The sequence below is a fragment of the Actinia tenebrosa genome, unplaced genomic scaffold (genome assembly GCF_029948245.1).
Source record: "Actinia tenebrosa isolate PJP-AT-01 unplaced genomic scaffold, QUT_ActTen_1.0 PGA_scaffold1__47_contigs__length_23844297, whole genome shotgun sequence".
NCBI classification, from domain to species: Eukaryota; Metazoa; Cnidaria; class Anthozoa; order Actiniaria; family Actiniidae; genus Actinia; species Actinia tenebrosa.
Genome location: NW_028292578.1, coordinates 22860427 through 22882720, shown reverse-complemented (window position 1 = coordinate 22882720; position 22294 = coordinate 22860427). Strand labels below are relative to the sequence as shown.

Genomic DNA, 22294 nt, shown 5'->3' with positions numbered 1-22294 from the left:
CAGGTCGAATAGGGTGCCGAAGAACCTAAGACTTTCGGCTGGGATGGATGGAGTGTCTACGCCCAACGTACCCCCCCCCCCCCTAAATCTGCTCTAATCACCTTGACGACGACTTCGAATGCAAAAATAGCTGTAAAAACACAGTCGAAGTACCAGAGAACCTGAGAAAAAATAACATAACGACATCATCAATTGATGGTTGGACACCGTGACAAGTACGTGAATGTGACGGATACCGTGACAAGTGGGTGATTGTGACGGATACCGTGACAAGTACGTGATTGTGACGGATACCGTGACAAGTGCGTGATTGTGACGGATACCGTGACAAGTGTGTGATTGTGACGGATACCGTGACAAGTGGGTGATTGTGACGGATACCGTGACAAGTACGTGATTGTGACGGATACCGTGACAAGTACGTGAATGTGACGGATACCGTGACAAGTGCGTGATTGTGACGGATACCGTGACAAGTACGTGAATGTGACGGATACCGTGAAAAGTGCGTGATTGTGACGGATACCGTGACAAGTACGTGAATGTGACGGATACCGTGACAAGTGGGTGATTAAGACGGACACCGTAACAAGTACGTGAATGAGACGGATACCGTGACAAGTACGTGTATGTGACGGATACTGTGACAAGTACGTGAATGTGACGGATACCGTGACAAGTGGGTGATTATGACGGACACCGTAACAAGTACGTGAAGGTGACGGATACCGTGACAAGTGGGTGATTGTGACGGATACCGTGACAGGTGCGTGATTGTGATGGTCAAAGTGTGGACGTCACCAAGTGGGATAAAAAAGACTGCTATAAGCATTCCTACCTGGTTTCTTGGGTCTTTATCATGAACAGGATCCTCGATTGCAATGACTAAACTGCTGAAGACGATGACAACGAGCATGGCAGTATCGAAGTGAGACAGATTGACGATACGGTGGCACAACTTACGTAACCTGAACAAAAGATATATAACAGTTCATCTATTTATTCATTCGTTCATTCTCATTTATCCCTTTCCTTCGTTTACTCTTCGTTTACTAGTGCTATGCTGTTTCATTGCTGTCATTTTTTAAGAAGATTTTAGTTAATATGAATAGCGTTTGTTTTTTTATCTTACCCGTTATCTGGGCCAAATACAAACAATGCCTTCGTTCGAATGATTGGCACGTCTTTGCGTCCTCTTCTTCTTCGGTTTCCAAGGCGACCGGTCCTCAACACATTCATGAAATTCTTCGCAGTGACGGGTTCATCTTCATCTGGAAAAATAATTTGACGTCTGAGTAAATGGTTTTCATATCTAAACACTGTGGTTGGATAGCGTGCGTGATTGATGGACTAACACATAAATGACTTCGGTATCTAAGCACTGTGATTGGATAGCGTGCGTGATTGATGGACTGACACATGAATGGCTTCGTTATCTAAGCACTGCAATTGGATAGCGTGCGTGATTCAAGGTTTTGACACATAAATGGCTTCCGTAACTAAGCACCTTCTTCATTGCCACCATCCTTTTTTTCTGTTTCAGCGTCAGACGTAGCTCTCGATCTTGCCATTCGTCGTCCTCTCTCTCTTGTTTTTCTTTTAATTTTTCCTGGTCTTTGGCTATCATCTGAAGCACTTCCATCCCCTTCCTTGAGTTGACCGTTGGTCTTGTTAGTGTATAAGCTATCCTCGCGACGAAACGCTGCTATATTCTTCCCTAAGTTCTGTGAGTAAAAAAAAATTTTTTTTGATTGGTTTCTTTTAAAATATTTGCGTCCTAGAAGCCCAATAATACTTCCAAACAGAATCGCGCAACACGTTGCGCAACGTTGATGCGCAAAATTCTACTCGTTCTAACACCCAGCGCTAGGTAAATTTGCTTCGTTGCACGTCAATGCAGAGATCATTTTACTCTCACCTGAGACCATCGTCTATCTCTTGCTCTGTTGGAAAATAAAGAAAATGTTAAATAAGGACTGAAATACATTCCTGTTCTTTTTGTTGTTCAATCAACTTGTGCCCAAAATGAAAAGATAAATAAAAAACGAACGAACGAACGAACGAGAACGAACGAACGAACAAACGAACGAACGAACCGACCGACCGACCGACCGACCGACCGACCGACCGACCGACCAACCAACCAACCAACGAACAAACGAACGAACGAACATCCGAACGAACAAGATATTTTCTTTCAACTGTTTCAACGAGTGTATTGAAATAGAGAGTTTCTAGCTTACCTTGCTCCGAATTCAGTCTCCGACAAGTCTTCTTCAGTCTCTTTATTGCGTCCAAGTTTCTTGAACGCCATCAACATAGGAATAGACTTTGTCTTCTTCCAGTGGCTTTGTCTCATTTCTTTATTATTATCAGGCCTGATAGAAAATTTCTCCCGGGCTTCAGATTTCTTTCTTTCTCTTTCTTTCTTCTCGTTTTCTTCATCTTCTGTCAGGATTTGGGCGTTCGCCAAGTTGTCAACAGCAATAGCCAAGAAAACGTTGAGAAGAGTGTCTTGATAAAGTTAAGGCTCAATGTGTCTGTTTTTATGTGCCATTTTTACGCGCGCAGTATATGGGGAACATGAGACGTCATAGCCAACGTGATTGACTTGAACAAATGATTTGGAGGAACTTATGTAGGGAAGCTGGTATAAACAACAAGGGAATTATATTTCCTTTCACAGAGGAAAACGTACTTTAGAAGGAGTTGGGTATGAACGTTTTATACTTGGGAGATAAAGAAATGTTACTCAAGGGAATGATATTTGAGAGAGAAAAGTACTGCACTTCAGCGAGGGATGTACACCGGATTTATGCGATTTAGCTTGCTCCATTGCTTCTCGGCCCTGGGTATTAGAGAGGTCGGTAGCTCTCCAATTTTCCTTGAGTTTCAAATGAAATAAAGGATACAATTGCCAACAATAACTAACAGGACGAAGTACAAGCTGACTGCAACCCCTTGGACACTGTGAGGTCCACCATACGCGATGATGCCGTTATTCATGACTGCGTTCCAGTCCTCTCCGGTCAAGATCTAAATAAAACAAAGAATAAAATGAGATTGAATGGGATTGAATGGGATTGAATGGTAATAAAATGGGATTGAATGGGATTGAATGGGATTATATAGTTGAATTAAATGGGTATGAATGGGATTGAATGGGAATGAATGATAATAAAGTGGAACTAAAGGGAAATGAATGGGAATAGAATGTGATTGAATGATATTTCGTTTACATGGATCACGCAGAGAGTAATAGCTAGATTTCCAGCTCCAGGCCAGAGCCAAGTGACCACGAAACCGGCTCCAACTCGACTTGAAACCATTGTTGTCACTTGTTGCGAATTTGGGAAAGTGAAAGTCTTTTGCTTTAACTAAACTAGAAATGATAACACAGCCCCTTTCTTGTTTTATCTAATTCAATGTTTGCTTTTTTTGCTTCTTTTTAGAAAGAAATTTACCTGGAACACTGTCAGCATAGCGTTCGGAAAGTTGTCGAAATTGGTTCTCGGAGTCTTCGTAAATCGAAACCTGTGATAACAGAAATATGTTAGATTACTGAAGAAATGCTTGATTGGCTGGCCTTATGCTTTCTTGCTTTTTGATTGGCTGCGCACGATCAGAATTTAATTTCTCACGTGATCACATCACACTTAGTAAAAAATCAATAGCAACGTATTAGCGAACAAGACAGTGACCCTCGTACCAATACTGAATTGGAAATTGGAATTTGGAGGTCTCGTTTTTTTTTGCGGAGGGGGGAAAACCGTACCCTGGGTTCTACAGATGTTCGTGCTCCACGACATAGAAACCCAGGTAGGGAAAAAAACACTTATGTTTTACAAACCACCACTCATCCCCCCCCCCCCCCCTTACAGGGCTCTTCCGTGAGGTTCCCTCCACATGCACTACCACTACACTCAATATCAGGGGCGGCGGAAGCTGAAAATTTTGGGGGGGGGGGGGGGCACTGAAATATTATATTTAACGCTATGTGGTAATGACCGCTGTTTTTTTGTTTTTTGTTTTTAATTTAATTTTTTGTTTTTGTTTTTATTGCAGACGCATGCGCCGTAAAACTATCGAATCTAAGCATTTATATTTCATGTGAACCGAATTTTCGTGGGGGGCACTTGCCCCCCCCCCCCCCCCCCCGGCCGGTCCCCCCGGTTTTGCCGCCCCTGAATATTTATAACATACGACACTCACCTCGCATGAAAACCGGAGAACGCGAAGAATTACCCTCATAAGTGAGAAACAAAAAGCGAGTCTAAGTATGACACCTATATAGCAACACGTTCTACGTACCTTCCTCCAAAGAACTGCATTCCAAGTAAAGCAGCGATCAAGATGAACAAGAAGAGAAGAAATATCAGACTCATGATTGACTTGATACTGCTGACCAGTGATGTTGCTAGGTTACGCAATGACGTCCAATGCCTGTAGAGACCAAATAATCAGGGTATGTGTTGGTAATTAGCCATTAAAAGGTTGAAGGAAAACCTGGGTGCAGTTAGCATTACAGTGCAATTTAGGGCTTTTTAAGGGCCATATTTTCAAGATGGCGTTTATTCCGTTCCCTAAAACAGTCCCACAATGCACTGCAATGCCCACTCGACCCAGCTTTCCCCTTAATCTCGGAATAGGTAATTAATATACTAAAACAAAGAATCTGATTTCACACAGGCAGCTTACCTCGTGACTTTGAACACTCGTAACAGTCTTATACACCGGAGAACGCTTATACCGAGATTTAAGTGAAAAGGTAAAAGTCCTGCTAGTATAGCTTCGATTATACCAGAACACACTACCTGTGGAAGAAAAAGAATAGATGTCTCATCAGTATATGGAGATGATGGAGATGAAGAGAAAACGGGAGAAAATAGGGGGAAAGGGGAGAAGGAAAGGAGAGGAAGGGTGAGGAAAGGGGTAAAGCGGTATGAAAAAGAAAAGAAAGGAAAGAATAGAATGAGAACGGGATAATGTACAGTCATCTCTCGTTACAGCTGACACCCTTGGGACCGTCACTTGGCGTCCGTAATAGCGAGAATTAATTACGGTCATTTCTTTGTCGATATTTTTGCCGGGGATTTTTCTCCAATCCCCAATAGCGAGGTGTCCGGTAATATCAGGGTGTCCGCAAGGCGAGAGCTGACTGCAGAAAGAAAGAGAGGGAGTAAGGGAAAAAGGAAGTCAGAATTAGAGGAAGGAAGGATGACAGGATGAGAATGAGAATGAGAATTTGAGGAAGAAAGGAGGAAGGAAGAAAAGGAGTTAGGAAGGAAGGAAGGAGGAAAGTTGGTCAGTCGGTCGGTCGGATGGTCGCTCATTCGGACGATCAGACAGAAGGATGGATGAATGAGGATAAGCACAATAAAAATATAATCTATACTTACTACGCAATCAAAAATGTTAAAACTTGAACTAAAATAGATTCGTATTCCAAGTGAGTACATCTTTAAAACCATTTCTAATGTAAAAATTACTAAGAAGACTGCTTCAGCCCATTCTGGAAATAAGAAGAACAAATTAAAATATGGAAAATAAATGGAGGGAGGGGAGGGGGGATATAAAAAAGTGTAATAGTCAACTTTAAATTTGAAAGAACAAATAATGATATGACAGCGAAAGAATAAATAAAATGGATTAGAAGAATAAGAACTAAAGGTAAAAGGTTCTGTTTTAAATCTTTTTTGATCTTATCTAAAAGAGCCTGTTCATTAGACACTCGTCTTTGGAAAGAAACAGAAGAAAAGACAGAAGAAATGGGAAAGAAAAGTAAAAAACAAATAAATGGGAAGTGGATGGGAAGTGGATGGGAAAATATTACCTTGAAAATGATCAAGCCATTGCGGTTGACCATAATGCTCTGTTGCCAAGGAAACAGTGTTAAGAAAGACACAGATGAGTACAGCCCAGTAGAACCATTGAGACTTGACAGTCTTACGGATGAAGAAACGAAACCTTACTTCTTGTATTGCAAGCGTATCTAGACAACTTTTCCTGTAACAAGAATAATAATATTAAGAAGAAGAAGAAGAAGAAGAAGAAGAATACTCCAACATCAGCAGCTGCTACCAAATTTAAACCACACTTGCTCCTTAAAACAAGTGTGTTTGGTCACTGAGGATCAAACTATAGACCTCTTACTTAGCAGGCAGTACACTAACCATCCAAGCAACACTACAAACAAGTGTGTGAGGTCACTGAGGATCAAACTATGGACCTCTTGCTTAGCACGCAGTACACTAACCAACCAAGCCACACTTGCTCCTTCAAACAAGTGTGTGAGGTCACTGAGGATCAAACTATAGACCTCTTGCTTAGCAGACAGCACACTGACCAACCAAGCAACACTACAAACAAGTGTGTGAGGTCACTGAGGATCAAACTATGGACCTCTTGCTTAGCAGGCAGTACACTAACCATCCAAGCAACACTACAAACAAGTGTGTGAGGTCACTGAGGATCAAACTATGGACCTCTTGCTTAGCAGGCAGCACACTAACCAACCAAGCCACACTTGCTCCTTAAAACAAGTGTGTGAGGTCGCTGAGGATCAAACTATGGCCCTATAGTTTAGTAGAAATCATACTAACCAACCAACCTACACTTGCTCCTTGATAGATTATACTTACTTTTCGGGCACATTGAGACGGTAACCGTTGCCATTTTGTTTAGTTAGCACCGCCATTGGATTGATTACAAGGTCATTACATATGACATGAGCTTGTGATTCTGTGGTATCTGATATGGATCGACTGCCATCTTTACGAGCATGTTCCTTACTTAGTGCTTCTTCTACGCATAGACAAGTGAAGGGATCATTAATATCATTACTGATTATTACCGGGTATAGATTATCCAGCAGCAACTACATCATCATCATGTATCATCATCATCATGTGTCATCATCGTCATCACAATCATCATGTATCATCATCATGCATCATCATCATCTACAGTATCATCACCATCATGTGTCATCATCGTCATCACAATCATCATGTATCATCATCATCATGTATCATCATCATGTATCATCATCATGTATCATCATCATCATCTACATGTATCATCACCATCATGTGTCATCATCATGTATCATCATCATCTACATGTATCATCACCATCATGTGTCATCATTGTCATCACAATCATCATGTATCATCATCATCATGTATCATCATCATGTATCATAATCAAAATAATAACGTATCATCATCATCATTTATCATCATCACCATCATCATCATCTCATTCTCAACACCATCACTATCAATATCTTCATCATCTTCATCATGCACCATCAACAACGTGATCAACCCAAAATATTCTTATAATTAATAGTCATTAATATTATCCATTCCTACCAGCTTTTGTTATCCACTCGATATAACCAGCAACTTCTCTTTCTAGTTTCTGTTGACGTCGAACTTTGAAGAACGCTCTTCTCGTCTCGACTCTTTCTCTTTCCTTTGCAAATTCTCTGAAAAGTAAGAAAAAATGCAGTTTTAGAGAATGACCATTGATATTGATGCAAAAATACTTAAGGATTAGAGGCAAAATAGGTGGCCCAAATCATTATCACCGATATTATCATCACCATTATCTATCATCATCGTCATCATCATCATCTTTGTCGTCACCATCATCAACTCTATCACCATCATCATCACCGTCATCAGTTCATCATTACGATCATCAAACTCATCATCATCACCATTATCACCATCGTCATCATCATCGTTATCATCATCACCATCATCATCACCATCACCATCACCATCGTCATCACCATCGTCATCACCATCGTCATCACCATTATCACCATCGTCATCATCATCACCATTATCACCATCGTCATCATCATCATCGTCATCACCATTATCATCATCGTCATCGTCACCATGGTCATCATCATCACCATGGTCATCATCACCATCATCTACATCATCATCACCATCATCATCTTCATCATTCCACGCGTGTAAAATAAAATCTTGTCATTTATTGGTACTCACCCACTAAGAACTCCTAGTACAAGATTTAACATAAAAAACGAGCCGATTACAATAAGAGATACAAAATATATAGAATACAAGAAGCCATGTTGATCTATGGCCTCGAATGTCTGAAACAAAAGCAGATAAATACACTTAAAGATTGGAAGTGATGTGCCCTTATTCAAGACCTTATCTACTTTCAGGTCCTTGGAGAATATTATTCCATTTTCCAAGACATCAGCAAAAGTCTCGAGCGTCACGGAGTCAAAGGAAGTAATATCTCAAAGCCGACAATGAGGATTGGACGGGATTTTAAGTCCGCGCAATCAGTTCCAAGTTCCAAACTAATGGCAAGGACTTGGAATCCCTTCCAGTACGATTTGGAGGCTTTAAAATGACTTCTCATACTCATTAATATTCGGGAGATTATTTGTTTATGATTGAAAGACTTAAGGGACAGATATGTCTCTGAACTGAATTAATTTTGATCAAGTCCAAGGACTTGAACAAGATTAATTCAGTCCTTTCACAGGACTTTACCAGGTTTTAAAGAAACATCATGTGACCCCAAAAATAGCCCATTGATTGGCTGGTTTACCCTGAATTATTAATGAGTATGAGAATGATACTTAAGGGAATAACACGTGAAAAGAAATCCTTCAAAATTAAAACCCTTAACTTCTACTCAGCTGATCTTTGTCAGGGCATCGCTAACTCACAGATCAAATCTTAAAACAACCTCTGGGCTGATCTAAGTCAGGGCATGTCTAACTCACAGATCGAACCCTGAAACAACCTCTGGGCTGATCTAAGTCAGGGCACGGCTAACTCACACATCAAACCCTGAAACAACCTCTGGGCTGATCTAAGTCAGGGCATGTCTAACTCACAGATCAAACCCTGAAACAACTTACTGGGCTGTTCTAAGTCAGGACATGGCTAACTCACAGATCAAACCCTGAAACAACTTTACTGGGCTGTTCTAAGTCAAGGCGTACTGCCAAGTCAAGGGATGGAACCTAAGACCCCAGAGGTGAGAAGCAAGTGTACTTTTACTACACCACCCTTGAAAAGAAGAGATATAATATAGCATTATTGTTGATCTGCTGCATACCTTATACATAACATCTGTCCAGCCTTCCATCGTGATACATTGGAACACTGTTATCATACTAAGAGCGATATTATCAAAAGTAGTAATCCCATTATCTGGTCCTGTCCAGTTTCCTCCACATTCCATTTCAATGGGGCACTCTCGCCCGTGGATGTACTCTCGTATGCCGTTGTATGGCTTCTTGTCACAGGGTCTTGGATTGTCTTCTAATTGTTCTGAAAAAGAGAAAAGTGCGAAAGAGTGTCAGTCAGTTGGCCAGTCGGCTAGTCGGCCAGTCGGTCAGTCGGCCATTGTGTCAGTGGAATAGTTGTTCAGTCAGCAAGTCAGCCGGTCAGTCTATCAGTTGGCCAGTCGCTCAGTCTATCGGTCGGTCAGTCGGTCGGTTTCGTCAGAGTGAGGAATCGTAATTGCCCGTCATGCACGGAAACATCACGTGCACGACAAGGCACCGTGTTTTTATCCTGCAATAAACTGCAGTGACTAAAGTTCATATTTGAGCACGGCAATATAAAGTGCTTTGTAAAACCTATACAGAACTTTCACGGCAACCATGTTGTTAGCCAAAACCCACTTTTTCTCCTTTGGAAAATGGAATCTATTATGATGTACAAACATTGGACTGTTCTAGACCTGCAACGTGGTTGCCTTGGTTAGTTCTATACCAGGTGGTATATATAAGACTCACTTGTAACGGGATTATAACACGTATCATGAAAACTATTCATGAGAAATTCTAAACCAATTATAGCATAAATAACAATAACGAAGAGAACTAGTAAAGCGATCTGAAGAAGCGGCACCATCGCTCTTCCAATTGACTTCATAACTACTTGTAAACCTGGAGGGACAAAAAGAAAAAAATTACATTACGAGGACATGAGTGAAAACGTCTGCACATGCTCTGAACCCGTATGCAAATTGCTCAAAACATAAGTAAATTTGACTTTCAAACATCCCTGATAAATTGGACTTCACAAAATGCCAAACTTAGTGTCCATGCTTGAAACTTAAGGGTAATTCTTTCATATTGTGTTTGTTAATACAGTATCTTGGTTTGACAAAAGTATACTCGTGAAATGTTTTGTATACTTGGAGAAAACAAACATTTATTTTCTCACTCAAACTCTTCAAGATTCTTAGAAAACGCGCTGAAGTGCACGCATGCGCAAACGTTTTTCGCTGGTGTCCATTACGAGTATGTTTTGATTGGTTAGCGCGCTGCCTGCTTAGCAAGATTCAATTTTCTGGGAGAAAATACAAGTGACAAGAGATATTTAAAAAATCAGTGCATGATTAGGATGAAACTGTATTTTCTAGTGCAGTTTTCGTATGACTGTGAAAAGCTTACGGCACGAACACGGTCATGACACGACAAGGTATACGCCAGACCAATCACATTGCGCGATAATTTACTCTTCATCCAATCAAATGCCCGGAACACGGCATAAACACGGTCACGCCAATGTCACGGCACTGCCAGAACAATCACATTGCGAGAGAAAAAAACAGCCAATTAAAATTCTAGAACACATCACGGTCACGGCACGTCACGCATACGCACTGAGCTTTTCACAGTCATACGAAAACTGCTCTATGGAATATGATATATAGCATCAGATTACTTACTAGGTATGCCAGATATTAACTTTAATGGTCTCAACACACGCACAGCACGTAATGATTTCACATCTACTTTCGTATCTAGTTTAAAACTTGGCAGACTTACAACGCTGTAGAAGCAATGAAAAAGATAAAAAGGAAAGCTCAGGATAGACCAGAATGCCTCACGAGCATCATCCTTTAGATCCGTTACCAACCCTCCCATTTCCACTGAGTAACCCTAATGATTCTATACACGACTTTCAAAAATGGCCGCCAAACTCGGTTGGGACTAGGGACAATAGTAAGCCCTCATTAGTAAACAAAGTCTACTCAGTACGATATTTTGTGTCAAAGTCATTCATCTCACCAATTCGAGTTCTTTTAAGAGTCTTTTGAAGTAAGGGTGAATGACTTTGACACAAAATATCGTACTGACTAGACTTTGTTTACTAATGAGGCCTTACTTACCTCGCTTCCATTCAATTGTCCCTAGTCCCAACCGAGTTTGGCGACCATTTTTGAAAGTCGTGTATATTCTACTGTCAAATATTGTAAAACATCAATCAAGTTACTGACAGTATTAAAACTACTATTTGCATGAAGCCGAGACCAAAACCTTGCCATGGTAAAAGATGGTTAACCGCAACAGTAAAAAAAATACAAAAGCTAATGAGGTGTTTAGATATGTGTTGACCAAATAACAAGATACGATTTTTTTTTTTTTTTTTTTAAATTTTATCTTCGGCACAGTAAATGATTAAACCCAAAGCAATATTTTTAAAAAAATTTAAAAAAATAAAATTAAAATAAGATAGTCGAAAGAAATTGGAGCCGTTATGAGAGCTTTGTAACTTAAAAATTGACGATTACAAATAAATAGCGCAGCGCACTGATTCTAAAAATAGCTTAAAGATTCGGACAAACATTGCATTCTGTTTAACCGCTACGATGATTATACGAACCGATTTTATTATTTTTACTTAAAGTTACAATAATAACCCATGTAAACTAAGATCAACTGCGATCGGCTGTGAAAATTATCTGCTGAAAGTAAACTTGTAAGTTTGTTTGTCCGAATTTCGCCTTTGTCTTCGTTTTTATGACGTCACGGTTGCGCTGCGCTATTCACGAAGAAATATCTCAAGCATCGTTTGACTAACAATCACTGAAAATGAGTGACACTCCCTCGTTCACATCTGTTAAATTTCCAAAACGACTTAAAAATTACTGGAAACTGCTTAAGGGATTTGATTCTTATCTCAGTCTCACTGCAAAATCCACGTTCATGTTGACTAACAAGGTCTTTAGAAAACCTACTTTCTGACTTTTGACTGATTTTCCATATAAACAGATGATAATTTCATCAAGAAATTGTGGCTTAAGCTTACTCACGGAACAATCATACCTTCTTTCATCGAAAAAAAACAGCGTTAATTGCTTGTTAAGTGCTTTAAAACGCTTTTCCCCCGAAGAATTCTTCAAATCAAACTAGTAAAATTTCGCCAATAATTTGTGGCCCGAAGTAATTTTTTTCTTCATTTCTCGGGGGAAAAAACAGATTTCTTTCGGGTAATTCCTATCTAAAATATTAACAATTAAAATCTTAACATTGATATTGCTTCAACAACAGGCTTGAATACTTGAAGAATATTTTTAATGATTTTTCGATAGCTACAAAATAAACCTTCCGAAGAAAGTATTTTTGATCCTAATGAATCATTTCTCGAAGAAATGTTGTTTACAATCAAACCTATAGATTCCATAATCAAATATGATTATTATAAACGTTGCTTTTGATCGCTAAACTACACAAAGGGTTTGTAAATTGCTAAATAATACAGTAAAGTCCTTGAAGGTAAAGTTTATTGTAGTTAATTGTAGTTCTGTATGGAGTATTAATTAAATATAATGATTCTCATTTGTACTGGAGTTGAATCGGTTTGTTTATAGTTTGGGGTCATTAGGAAAATATACTGATGCTGGCAGGAAAAAGGGCGGGGGCCGGAGGGGCGGGTGGGAGGGAGGGGGGGAGGGAGGGAGGGGGAGGAGGGGGAGGGGGGAGAGAGGGAGGGAGGGGGAAGAGGGAGGAGGAGGGAGAAGGAGGGAGGGGGAAAGGGGAGGGGGGGGAAGAGAGGGAGGGAGGGGGGAGAGAGGGAGGGAGGGGGGGAGGGGACGAGGGGAGGGGGAGGAGGGAGGGAGGGAGGGGAAGAGGGGGGGAGGGGGACAGAGAGGGAGGGAGGGGGAGAGGGGGGGGGGGGGAGAGTGAGGCGGAGGGATGAGGGTGAAGGCTGGGGAGGCGATGCGGGGTGTTAGGATTTAGTGAGGGAGAGTCTTCTGGAGGGTATTTCTTGATTGAGACTGTCTTTCTTCCTCTATTTCTTTCTTTCTTCTTCTATCTCTCTTCCTCTTTTTTCTTTCTATCCTCTCCTTCTCTTCCTCTCTTTCTTTCTTTTTTCCTCTCTTTCTTTCTTTTTTCCTCTCTTTCAGTAACAAATGGTTTTCGTTTTTTTTCCTTTCTTCCTTCCTTCCTTCCATAAAAAATCTAGCAAGCGATTAAAAAGAACCCAAAAAAATTCGACATATTCCAGAACTACAAAGACTTTACAAAGAAAGATTGTATAACAAATATTACAGCAGTGCCTTAGCAGCTTACGTCAATGGCTATATTATCAAGTTTTCTCCTTCATATAAAAGATAAATGCCTGAGGTCAGTATGAGACTGGATACTGGACCCAAGTTTTATTTTAAAATGCTAAAAGAATAATATCGGTAGAGCTTATTTTTAGCTACATAAACAGTTAATAAAGAGCTAAGCTAACTCAATCTAGATGCAGTCACCTCATGTGGACACCTCGCTATTACGAACAGGAGAAAAATCCCCGTCGAAAAATAATGACAAAGAAATGACAAAATTAATTCTCGCTATTGCGGGCGCTCCCGTCACTCGGTGTAACGAGAGTCGACTATACACGACGACGTCTTTCTTCTTTTTACCATTTAATTAATGCTCCATTTATTTATTTTGGAGCTGAATGTTTGGGTTTAATCTAACTAGATTAAAGATACGCTTGGAATATCAATATTTGAAAATTAATGAGACTTCGGACTTCCTCTCTTCTTTCTTTTTCCCCCATTTTTTAAACTCTGAGAAAAAATTTTAACGCCTTAAAAAAACGAATAACATTGGAAAAGAATCCAACGAGGTCAATGAGTGAGTAAAGCAAACCTAAAATTAAAAAGTGATTGATAGATTGGTTCATAAATTTCATAGATGCCTCTAAGAAAATCGCACAATAGCGAAGAAAAATACAATTAATAGCAATAAGATAAATGAAAGTTAATAAAGACAAGTAATTTGACAAATTTACCGCGTGATTAAAAAAAAATTCGGTGTATAGAACAACAGTCTAACTTGAATTGAAGGCGAATGTCAAAAAAATAAAAAATAAAAAACAAATTGTAAGCGTTATGACTAAAAGAAATGTGTACATTTGGCGTACGCCTCTGATTAACGTTTTGTATGAGATGGTTTTAAATTAATTATCTGAAAAAGTGACAGATGTTTGAATTAATGAACAAGTGTACTAATCGTGCTACTGCTGCTATTGTTTGAGGTAATATTTGAATATTGTTCATTGTAAAATGATTGACTTTGAGAATACTCGCATTTGCTACTGCTACTGCTACTGCTACTGCTACTGCTACTGCTGCTACTGCTAATGCTACTGCTACTACTGCTACTACTACTGCTACTGTTACTGCTACTGCTGCTGCTGCTACTGCTACTGCTACTACTGCTACTACTACTGCTACTGTTACTGCTACTGCTGCTGCTGCTGCTACTGCTATTGCTACTGCTGCTGCTGCTATTGCTTCTGCTACTGCTGCTACTACTGCTTCTGCTGCTACTGCTTCTGCTATTGTTGCTGCTGCTGCTGCTACTGCTACTACTGCTACTGCTGGTGCTGCTGCTACTGCTGCTGCTGCTGGTGCTGCTGCTGGTGCTACTGCTGCTACTGATACTGCTGCTTCTACTGCTTCTGCTGCTGCTGCTACTGCTGCTGCTACTGCTGCTGCTGCTGCTGCTACTACTGCTACTGTTACTGCTACTGCTGCTGCTGCTCCTGCTGGTGCTACTGCTGGTGCTACTGTTGATGCTGGTGCTGCTACTGCTACTGCTTTTCCTGCTGCTGCTGCTAGTGCTAGTGCTACACAGTTGTAGTGGTAGTGGTAGTGTAGTGTTAGTGGTAGTGGTAGAGGTCCGTGGTAGTGGTAGTGGTAGTAGTGGTGGTAGTGGTAGTGGTGGTGGTAGTGGTGGTGGTAGTGGTGGTGGTGGTTGTAGTGGTGGTAGTGCTAGTGCTAGTGGTAGTGGTGGTGGTAGTGGTAGTGGTGGTGGTAGTGGCGGTGGTGGTGGTAGTGGTGGTGGTGGTGGTAGTGGTGGTAGTGGTAGTTGCAGTGGTCGTGGTCGTGGCAGTGGCAGTGGTAGTGGTAGTGGTACTGGTAGTGCTAGTGCTAGTTCTTAATGAGAATAAGAATCAGAAACACAAGTCATTCCAGCTATTCTTGGATCTTGGAATGACCTATCTCTTATCGCTTTTCACAAATTGCCTATCATTGACTATCACTGACTATCATTGCCTATCATTCCTTTGCGATGACAACGGTTATTGTAATTAATGTTTATATAGGATTCAATTTGAACAATTTTTCATGGTGATATTTGATCTCTCTTATCTTTTTTTCAGTTTCCATTTTAACTCCATTCTAAATATAGAACATGGTAAGGAAAGACATGACAGTTCAACATGGGCATATCGTCTGTATAACACAGCGGTATTGATTAGTGAGATAGTGTCTCAGACAGGAAGACTGCATTTAGCAATTGCGTCATAGCCATAAAATGTTTTTTTGGACTAAAGATATCCTTTTATTTCAGAATAAATAGAATAGAAAAATAAACTAGTTCATATTCTCTTAGTTCTGGTATTTTAATACTGAAGTACTTCGATTGGATTTTATGTTTTGTTTTTTATCTTCCTCCTTCCATTTTTTCTACCTTACTTTTCTTCAACTCACTTTCTTCCTTTCGTTCTTTTATTCTCTTCCAAGTAACATTCTTATTCTTATTTTACGTGATTCGATATAATTTACTAAAAAAATAACTATTTCATTCTTCATTTCTCATATTCCATTTCTATCCATTTTTATTTAATCCTTTCCCACCTACTTCTCAATTTCTCCATCCATTTATTTCACTTTTTATTATCATTCAACGATCTGACGATCACAAGCACCTCGACAATCCAACACCCCAACATTTTTTTTAAAGTGTTAGTTTTAATGTTAGTTTTTAGATTATCAAAATGACGATAAAACAACACAAAATTTTAACTATCAATTTCCTTCCTCGCAAAGCGTGATAAAGCTCTTGTATGGCACAATACTATTAGAGAATAAGAGGATCAATGGTAAAGAACATAAATAGGGGTATATTTTTTATCATGAATAAAGGTATTAAAAGCTAGACTTTAACATAATCACCTCCAGAACCAAAATAATATTTAATAAAAAATATTATTATTATTATTATTTAATATTTAATACAGGGGAAAAAATTTCTAATGCCTCACTTTTTTTTCCAAATTAGGGTTCTACTTATGATAGATTAATATATTTATATTTATCAAACTGAACTGAACTCGAACGTTGGAGTGCTATTCACTGGTTGGTAAAAATCAATTAAAGTGTATATGACACGAAAACATTTCATCGTTTAAAATGTATAGTTTGTTAATAATAATAAATATGTCGTAATAAAATTTGTTTCAAAAGCTTATTTCTTGAGATATGTGAGAAAATTAAGCCTAATTTGTGACGTCATTTTGTTGACACGTACTCTAGATTCGGTAGAAATGCACTAAATATAAATTGTAATTCTTATAAAATAACAACAAAAGGTTTATTCTATTCAGCTTCATTGGAAACCTTACGAAATACTCTTCAAATGGTGGGAAACTGAAAAGTGTACTACCCGAAATTAAGATTCTGCATTCAAACAAATTTCGTGTATTTGCAACTAAATCTGGAGACTTGTAAACAAAATGACGTCACAACATGTGCTAAATTTTCTTGAATTTCTAGAGAAATACGTTTTTGAAACAAATTTAACTGTGATATTCTTATTCATGCCAATAGAATACACATTTTTAACATTAAAATGTTTTCGTGTCATATGCACTTTAAACAAAAAATCCAATATTTGGAACATATTATAAATTTGGTATATTATAACAAAAATAGTCGTTGGCTCGAAGTTGCTAATCAAAATTCACTATTTAAGGAAATAATACTCATTTTCTTAATGCTATAATAACTTTGTCTTCATACCACTTCCAAACAATATCTTATTTCACTTAAATGATCGGTTCTTAAAACATTCAAAGTTGGTTTTTTTTTTATTGTACCATTATTCTCCAAACAAAAACTTATATAGATTTGTATTTCTAGATTTATACTTAAGTTACATTATAGTAGAAGCTATTACACGGGGAAAAAAGACGAATTCTGCTGTCTAAAGCAGTAAAAAATGAGCCAGTTTTTAAATCAAACGGAAGTAGCAAACTACGCATGCGTTAATTTCAGTGCTTTGTTTTGATCACATGGGCTATTTGTCTTCAGTGTTGAAGAAACCTTCACTAATTTATACATTGTTTTACAATATTATAGTCTAGTAAGTTACGGGAGTATTTTAGGAATGAGACTTAGTTAAATTAATGAAGTACAATCGTGTTTGAAAAGCTAAAAGAGGGTTGAAATTGGCCGTGGTGTCAAATTCCTTGTCATAAGTATATATATTAAAATTAAAATAAAGAAAAATATAACAGTTTTATTAACGTTAAACCCAAGAAAAAAATCATTTGACTCACCCAATAATAACGACTATAAAATCCAAGACATTCCAGCCATTTCTTAGATAAGACCCTGGATGTAAGACAAATCCTAAAGCGATGATTTTCAGCGAAGCTTCGATGCAGAAAATAGCAAGGAAATATTGTTCGGCTTTTTCCTAAATAAATTCAAAATAAACGTACGCATTAGTGAAATATTTAAATAAGATGTTCTCTTTCCGACTAGTTTTTCGTATATCGATCATTATAAATAATAGAAGTGGGAGAAAAAGACCAATGAATGATGAACGTTTCTTGTACTCACCAATGACTCGGACATTTCAATCTTGTCATTCTCTGGGAGAGGTTTATTTAGAGCAAGCACGACACAGTTAGCCACAATATTTAGTAATATGAAATACTCGAAGCCTCTGAGTAATGTTAAGGTTAAAACATTGAATTGAACATTGAATCTTTACTAAAGCGTCACAAAAGGATGAGTCACGAAAAATGAAACATAAAAATTAAAAGAATTCTTTATAAAACCAACAAAGCGTTTGAGGATTTTCAGGATCATTTGAAGCGAAGCTTTCCAGCCGCTTTCACTGCTTCGTTTTCGGGAAATTATGTGGTGCAAAACACAAGGCGAAGCTATATAAACGAGCTCGCACACTCGTTTAAATTATAACTTCAGGACTCATTATTATATATACCATATATATATTTAAAGGATACCTTGAGACCACTATGTATTTAGACAATCGACGAACGGGGTTGTTCTCTGACAGGCAATATAAAGAATAGTCCTGGTCGTAGCGCAAAAAGCCCAAAAACCTGGTACATATGTTCTCTCTTCTGTTAGTACCCTTGGATGACCGCGAAGAGTTATCATTTTGCTTGCCATTCGCCATTTGAATCGCTTGTTTTGATCCAATATAGGTCTCCCTCCGCGCTGTATTTTCACCATCTTTATATCTTTCCATCGCTAGAATAAAATAATAAAATCCAAGGTCTGAGAATGAAGTCCTGCATCACAGCTTCTTGGCTACGATCCCTTTTGCAAAACAATAATAATTTGAATGCCCGCTTGATCGATTTTCTTGATGGTATATAATGCGAATTTACTTTTCATACCAAAAAGCCAACCTCGTTTCTATAAATTGACTTAGCCGACTCTCCGAGTCCCCCAATTTTTTTTAACAATCTTCGTTGTCAACTTTAAGCCAATTATATTGTCCAGAATATTTTATCAGAACTGGTCGTCATTGACAACCTTACTGGTTCGCAGTCATGAGGTGTGTTTCCTATGCAAAAGTTGTCTTGAAGCGGCTCGAAAAATTAATATTCTAACTCTAGCACCTGCCATAGAAAAGCAAACTTGTCCCTTTTCATATTTAAATGTATTTATGATCGTCATCGACCGTAGCTACTGTAAGCTTCGATCTATTCGACCAACTTGATAACAAAAACAAAATCCCTAAACACTGTGAAAAAAACAATCGAATATATATCACCAATACCATAGCCTTTTTTCACTGTCATTATTTTTTTAAAGTACATTTATTTAGGTTACTTTACATAGAGGGCCAATTTGTTAGGAGAAACAAAACTTCTAAATTATTTAATATAGGGTTTTTCTATGAGAATCGCAATTTAAAACACTATAAGAGAGCGAATTTAGATAGAAGGACTGCGTATTTTTCATTCTAACGATATTAAGTATACTAGTAAGTTATTTGAAGGTCTGATGTCAGCTGGAACAATCTTCGGATACGACAACCGGCTGTGTTTTGAAGGTAAATTATCGCTTTATTTAGTCATGCGTATTTTTGAAATTCTGAAGCAGTTTATACGATTTGTTAGATTAATTTTTCTTAATCTTTAGATTTTTTTTTTTTTTTTTTTTTTTTTTTTGAAATTTTTAAATATCAATAAAAAAATGCATGTATGCAATCAAAATGCTTTTTCTCTTTTTTCTTTTCTTATTGTCTTACGTTATTGTGATTAATGAGAAACCAAAAAAAAATCATGTAGGTACGATTTTTTCGAATTTGAAATTCATGGATATATTTAATTCTGTTTATGAGAAATTGTTTTATAAAACTGATAATTATAATATATAGTCATATAAAAATATGTGTGTCTAAAGAAAGAAAGGTAGAGAATAATATTCTTTATTATACAATTTACTCACTTTCTAGCTTCTGACTATATATCATGTGAACTTAACATGATAATCGTATTATCGGTCAGTTTTATAGCAGGTAACAGACATTTATCATGTCAAGTTCGCTCTAATAGTAAGTCACAATGGAGACTGAAATTTGCTATTTTTTGGAAGCAAAATGAAATATTTATCCGCAGTTTACAAAATGTATAATAAAACAATTACCGAATTCGGTTTTCACATAGTGAAGTCGTACATTATCAAGACCTCTGCTGTTTTATCCGCCGAAGCCCTACACGATCGTAGTCTTGATGATTTACGATATCATGCCAAAACCGAATTCAATAGTTGTTTTTAAAAACATTGCACAACTCTTAACTCACACGTTGATTGGTTACGGAGAGACTACCGGAGAAAAACCTCGAGAAAGAAAATAATAACTAGAGAAAACCCCTCGAAACAAAGGATACAATCGACAATTCTATAGAGTAAGAGTAAATTGAGTAAATTTGTTATGTTACAGCAAAAAGTTTTTTTTTTAGAGTGCTAGCATAGAGCTATTTCAAAAAAGGCTGCCAAGTTAGTATATTAGGTCATTCTAAGATCCAAAAATATTTGGAAGGACTAGAGTTTCTTATTGTTATTTTTGTCAGTAACCAGAGGTTATTGTTGAGATATTTAATCTTGTTTGAAGTCGATAAAACCAGATTTAGAACATCACTATTATTTGTGTTTAAAGTATGCCCACAGTCCTTTTCGGTCGTGCGATTGCTAATCACCGATTGTCTCAACCTTCTTGAAATCGCTGTATGAGTGTCGCTTCTGCGGAGGTAGTATATTGTATATACTTGTGTTATATTAATTATTACTGAATTATGCTTGGTCTTTTCACAAGCAACATGCTGAAGCCACTTCTCGTAATCATAAGATAAATAAATGATAATATAATAATAAAATAATAAAATAATAGAAGGATACAAGAAAGAGTAAAAAAGTCTTAATCAAGGATAATAATAACCTTTAGAACTGACTTTAAGGCAAATTAACACTTATTATAAAATGTATAAATTATAAATTATTTATAATTTAAATAATTTTTTTCAAAGTGGTTAAAAAATAATTAAAACTAGAAGTCGAAAAATAATAAAAATAAAAAAATAATAAGAGAAAAAAAGCAAATGTTGAGGTGAATTTTTTAATAGAAATTTAAGATGCTTCAAAAATTATGATTACAAAAATTTCGAAACAAAAAAAACTTCTTAAAGTTTGTTTTAAAGAGAAAAAAAGTATGAGTAAGATGTATTAAAGAAAATTCACGACCCATGATTCAAATCCTGTTGAACTGCAAAACAACCAGCCAAGATCAAAACCATGGCGACTGTTATCTTAAAATTACACAACCGAAAAAAAACCTTTGTCTAATTTACACGGTTAAATAATCCAATTACTAATACGAACGTCTTTGGTGGCGTTTGTACTTATATTTAGATAGAAAGTTGTTTTATTAACTTGACTGAGAAAGTATTATTTCTTTTCTTTTTTTCTCGTGATTTCTATTCCTCGTAAATCATGTTGATGTTTGCTTGTACTAAATGTGATTATAGTTTACATTTGGAGTCATTATTAAACTGGTAGCTCGATCTCTTAACGTCTGTCGTGAAGGTCTTAGTAAAGCCAGATCCCAATCCGATTATCCAACTTTTCCTCTCCTCTCCTCTCCTCTCCTCTCTTTCCTTCCCAAGTTCTCTTTCTCTTTCTTCATCCTTCTTCTATTCCCTTCCCATCCCATAAAGTCATAAGCCTAATTTTTGAACAACCATAGTCACAAGGTCATTGCTGTTTCCAAGTCAACCTAGTTAACATGATATAAATCCGCTGGTAGTCTAGGAGATTTCAAATTAGTTTGCACAGTCGGTCAAACTAACGAAGAAAAACTGAGATATTGGAGCTATCAGCTCGACACTTATAAACATTTATCAAAAGACATGTTTGAACAGGCCGAGACTAGAATCAGTGCTAAGAGGGAATACTCCTAATACCTCAAGTGGCCTTTTTGTCGTTACTATAAATAAATAACATCGATAAAAATAGGACACGAGACGATGATTTTAGCCAGTTTTGTATGTGATATTTCAAAGCCGACAATGAGAAATGGACGGGATTCGACGGAAGTCCGCGCGCAATTAGTTCCTCGGCTGCGCCAAGGACATGAAACCCCGACCAGTCCGATTTGGAGGCTTTGAAATATTATTTCTCATACTCATTAATAATTCGGGAGGTTATTTGTTTAGGATTGAAAGACTTAAGGGACAGATATGTCCCTGAACTGAACTAATTTTGATCCAGGCTTATTAATTCGGTCCTTTCACAGGACTTTACCAGGTTTTAAGTAACATCATGTGACCCAAAAAATAGCCCATTGATTGGCTGGTTTCCTCATGAATTATGAATGAGTATGACAAAGTGTTTTCAAAAGGTTTTTCTATTCCTACAAATTTCCATTTATTGGACACGA

General features: G+C 37.7%; 1 protein-coding gene across 3 annotated transcripts in view; it reads right to left on the bottom strand.

Moving 5' to 3' along the window:
• Positions 1–22294, bottom strand: part of LOC116303749 (voltage-dependent L-type calcium channel subunit alpha-1D) — a 43803-nt gene that overhangs the window by 14177 nt on the left and 7332 nt on the right. For all 3 annotated transcript variants that reach the window (XM_031713342.2, XM_031713350.2, XM_031713359.2), the window contains 21 exons: positions 18348–18597; positions 17938–18043; positions 17652–17791; positions 10750–10853; positions 9809–9961; positions 9124–9338; positions 8028–8137; positions 7377–7492; positions 6642–6804; positions 5834–6006; positions 5400–5512; positions 4699–4814; positions 4312–4443; positions 3465–3534; positions 2913–3036; positions 2244–2514; positions 1919–1943; positions 1508–1724; positions 1133–1271; positions 839–968; positions 102–161 (listed from right to left, as the gene is read on the bottom strand). In XM_031713342.2, the coding sequence (XP_031569202.2) occupies positions 102–161; positions 839–968; positions 1133–1271; positions 1508–1724; positions 1919–1943; positions 2244–2514; positions 2913–3036; positions 3465–3534; positions 4312–4443; positions 4699–4814; positions 5400–5512; positions 5834–6006; positions 6642–6804; positions 7377–7492; positions 8028–8137; positions 9124–9338; positions 9809–9961; positions 10750–10853; positions 17652–17791; positions 17938–18043; positions 18348–18595 (2925 nt within the window). In that variant the 5' untranslated portion in view covers positions 18596–18597. The remainder of the gene's footprint in view (positions 1–101; positions 162–838; positions 969–1132; positions 1272–1507; positions 1725–1918; positions 1944–2243; positions 2515–2912; positions 3037–3464; positions 3535–4311; positions 4444–4698; positions 4815–5399; positions 5513–5833; positions 6007–6641; positions 6805–7376; positions 7493–8027; positions 8138–9123; positions 9339–9808; positions 9962–10749; positions 10854–17651; positions 17792–17937; positions 18044–18347; positions 18598–22294) is intronic.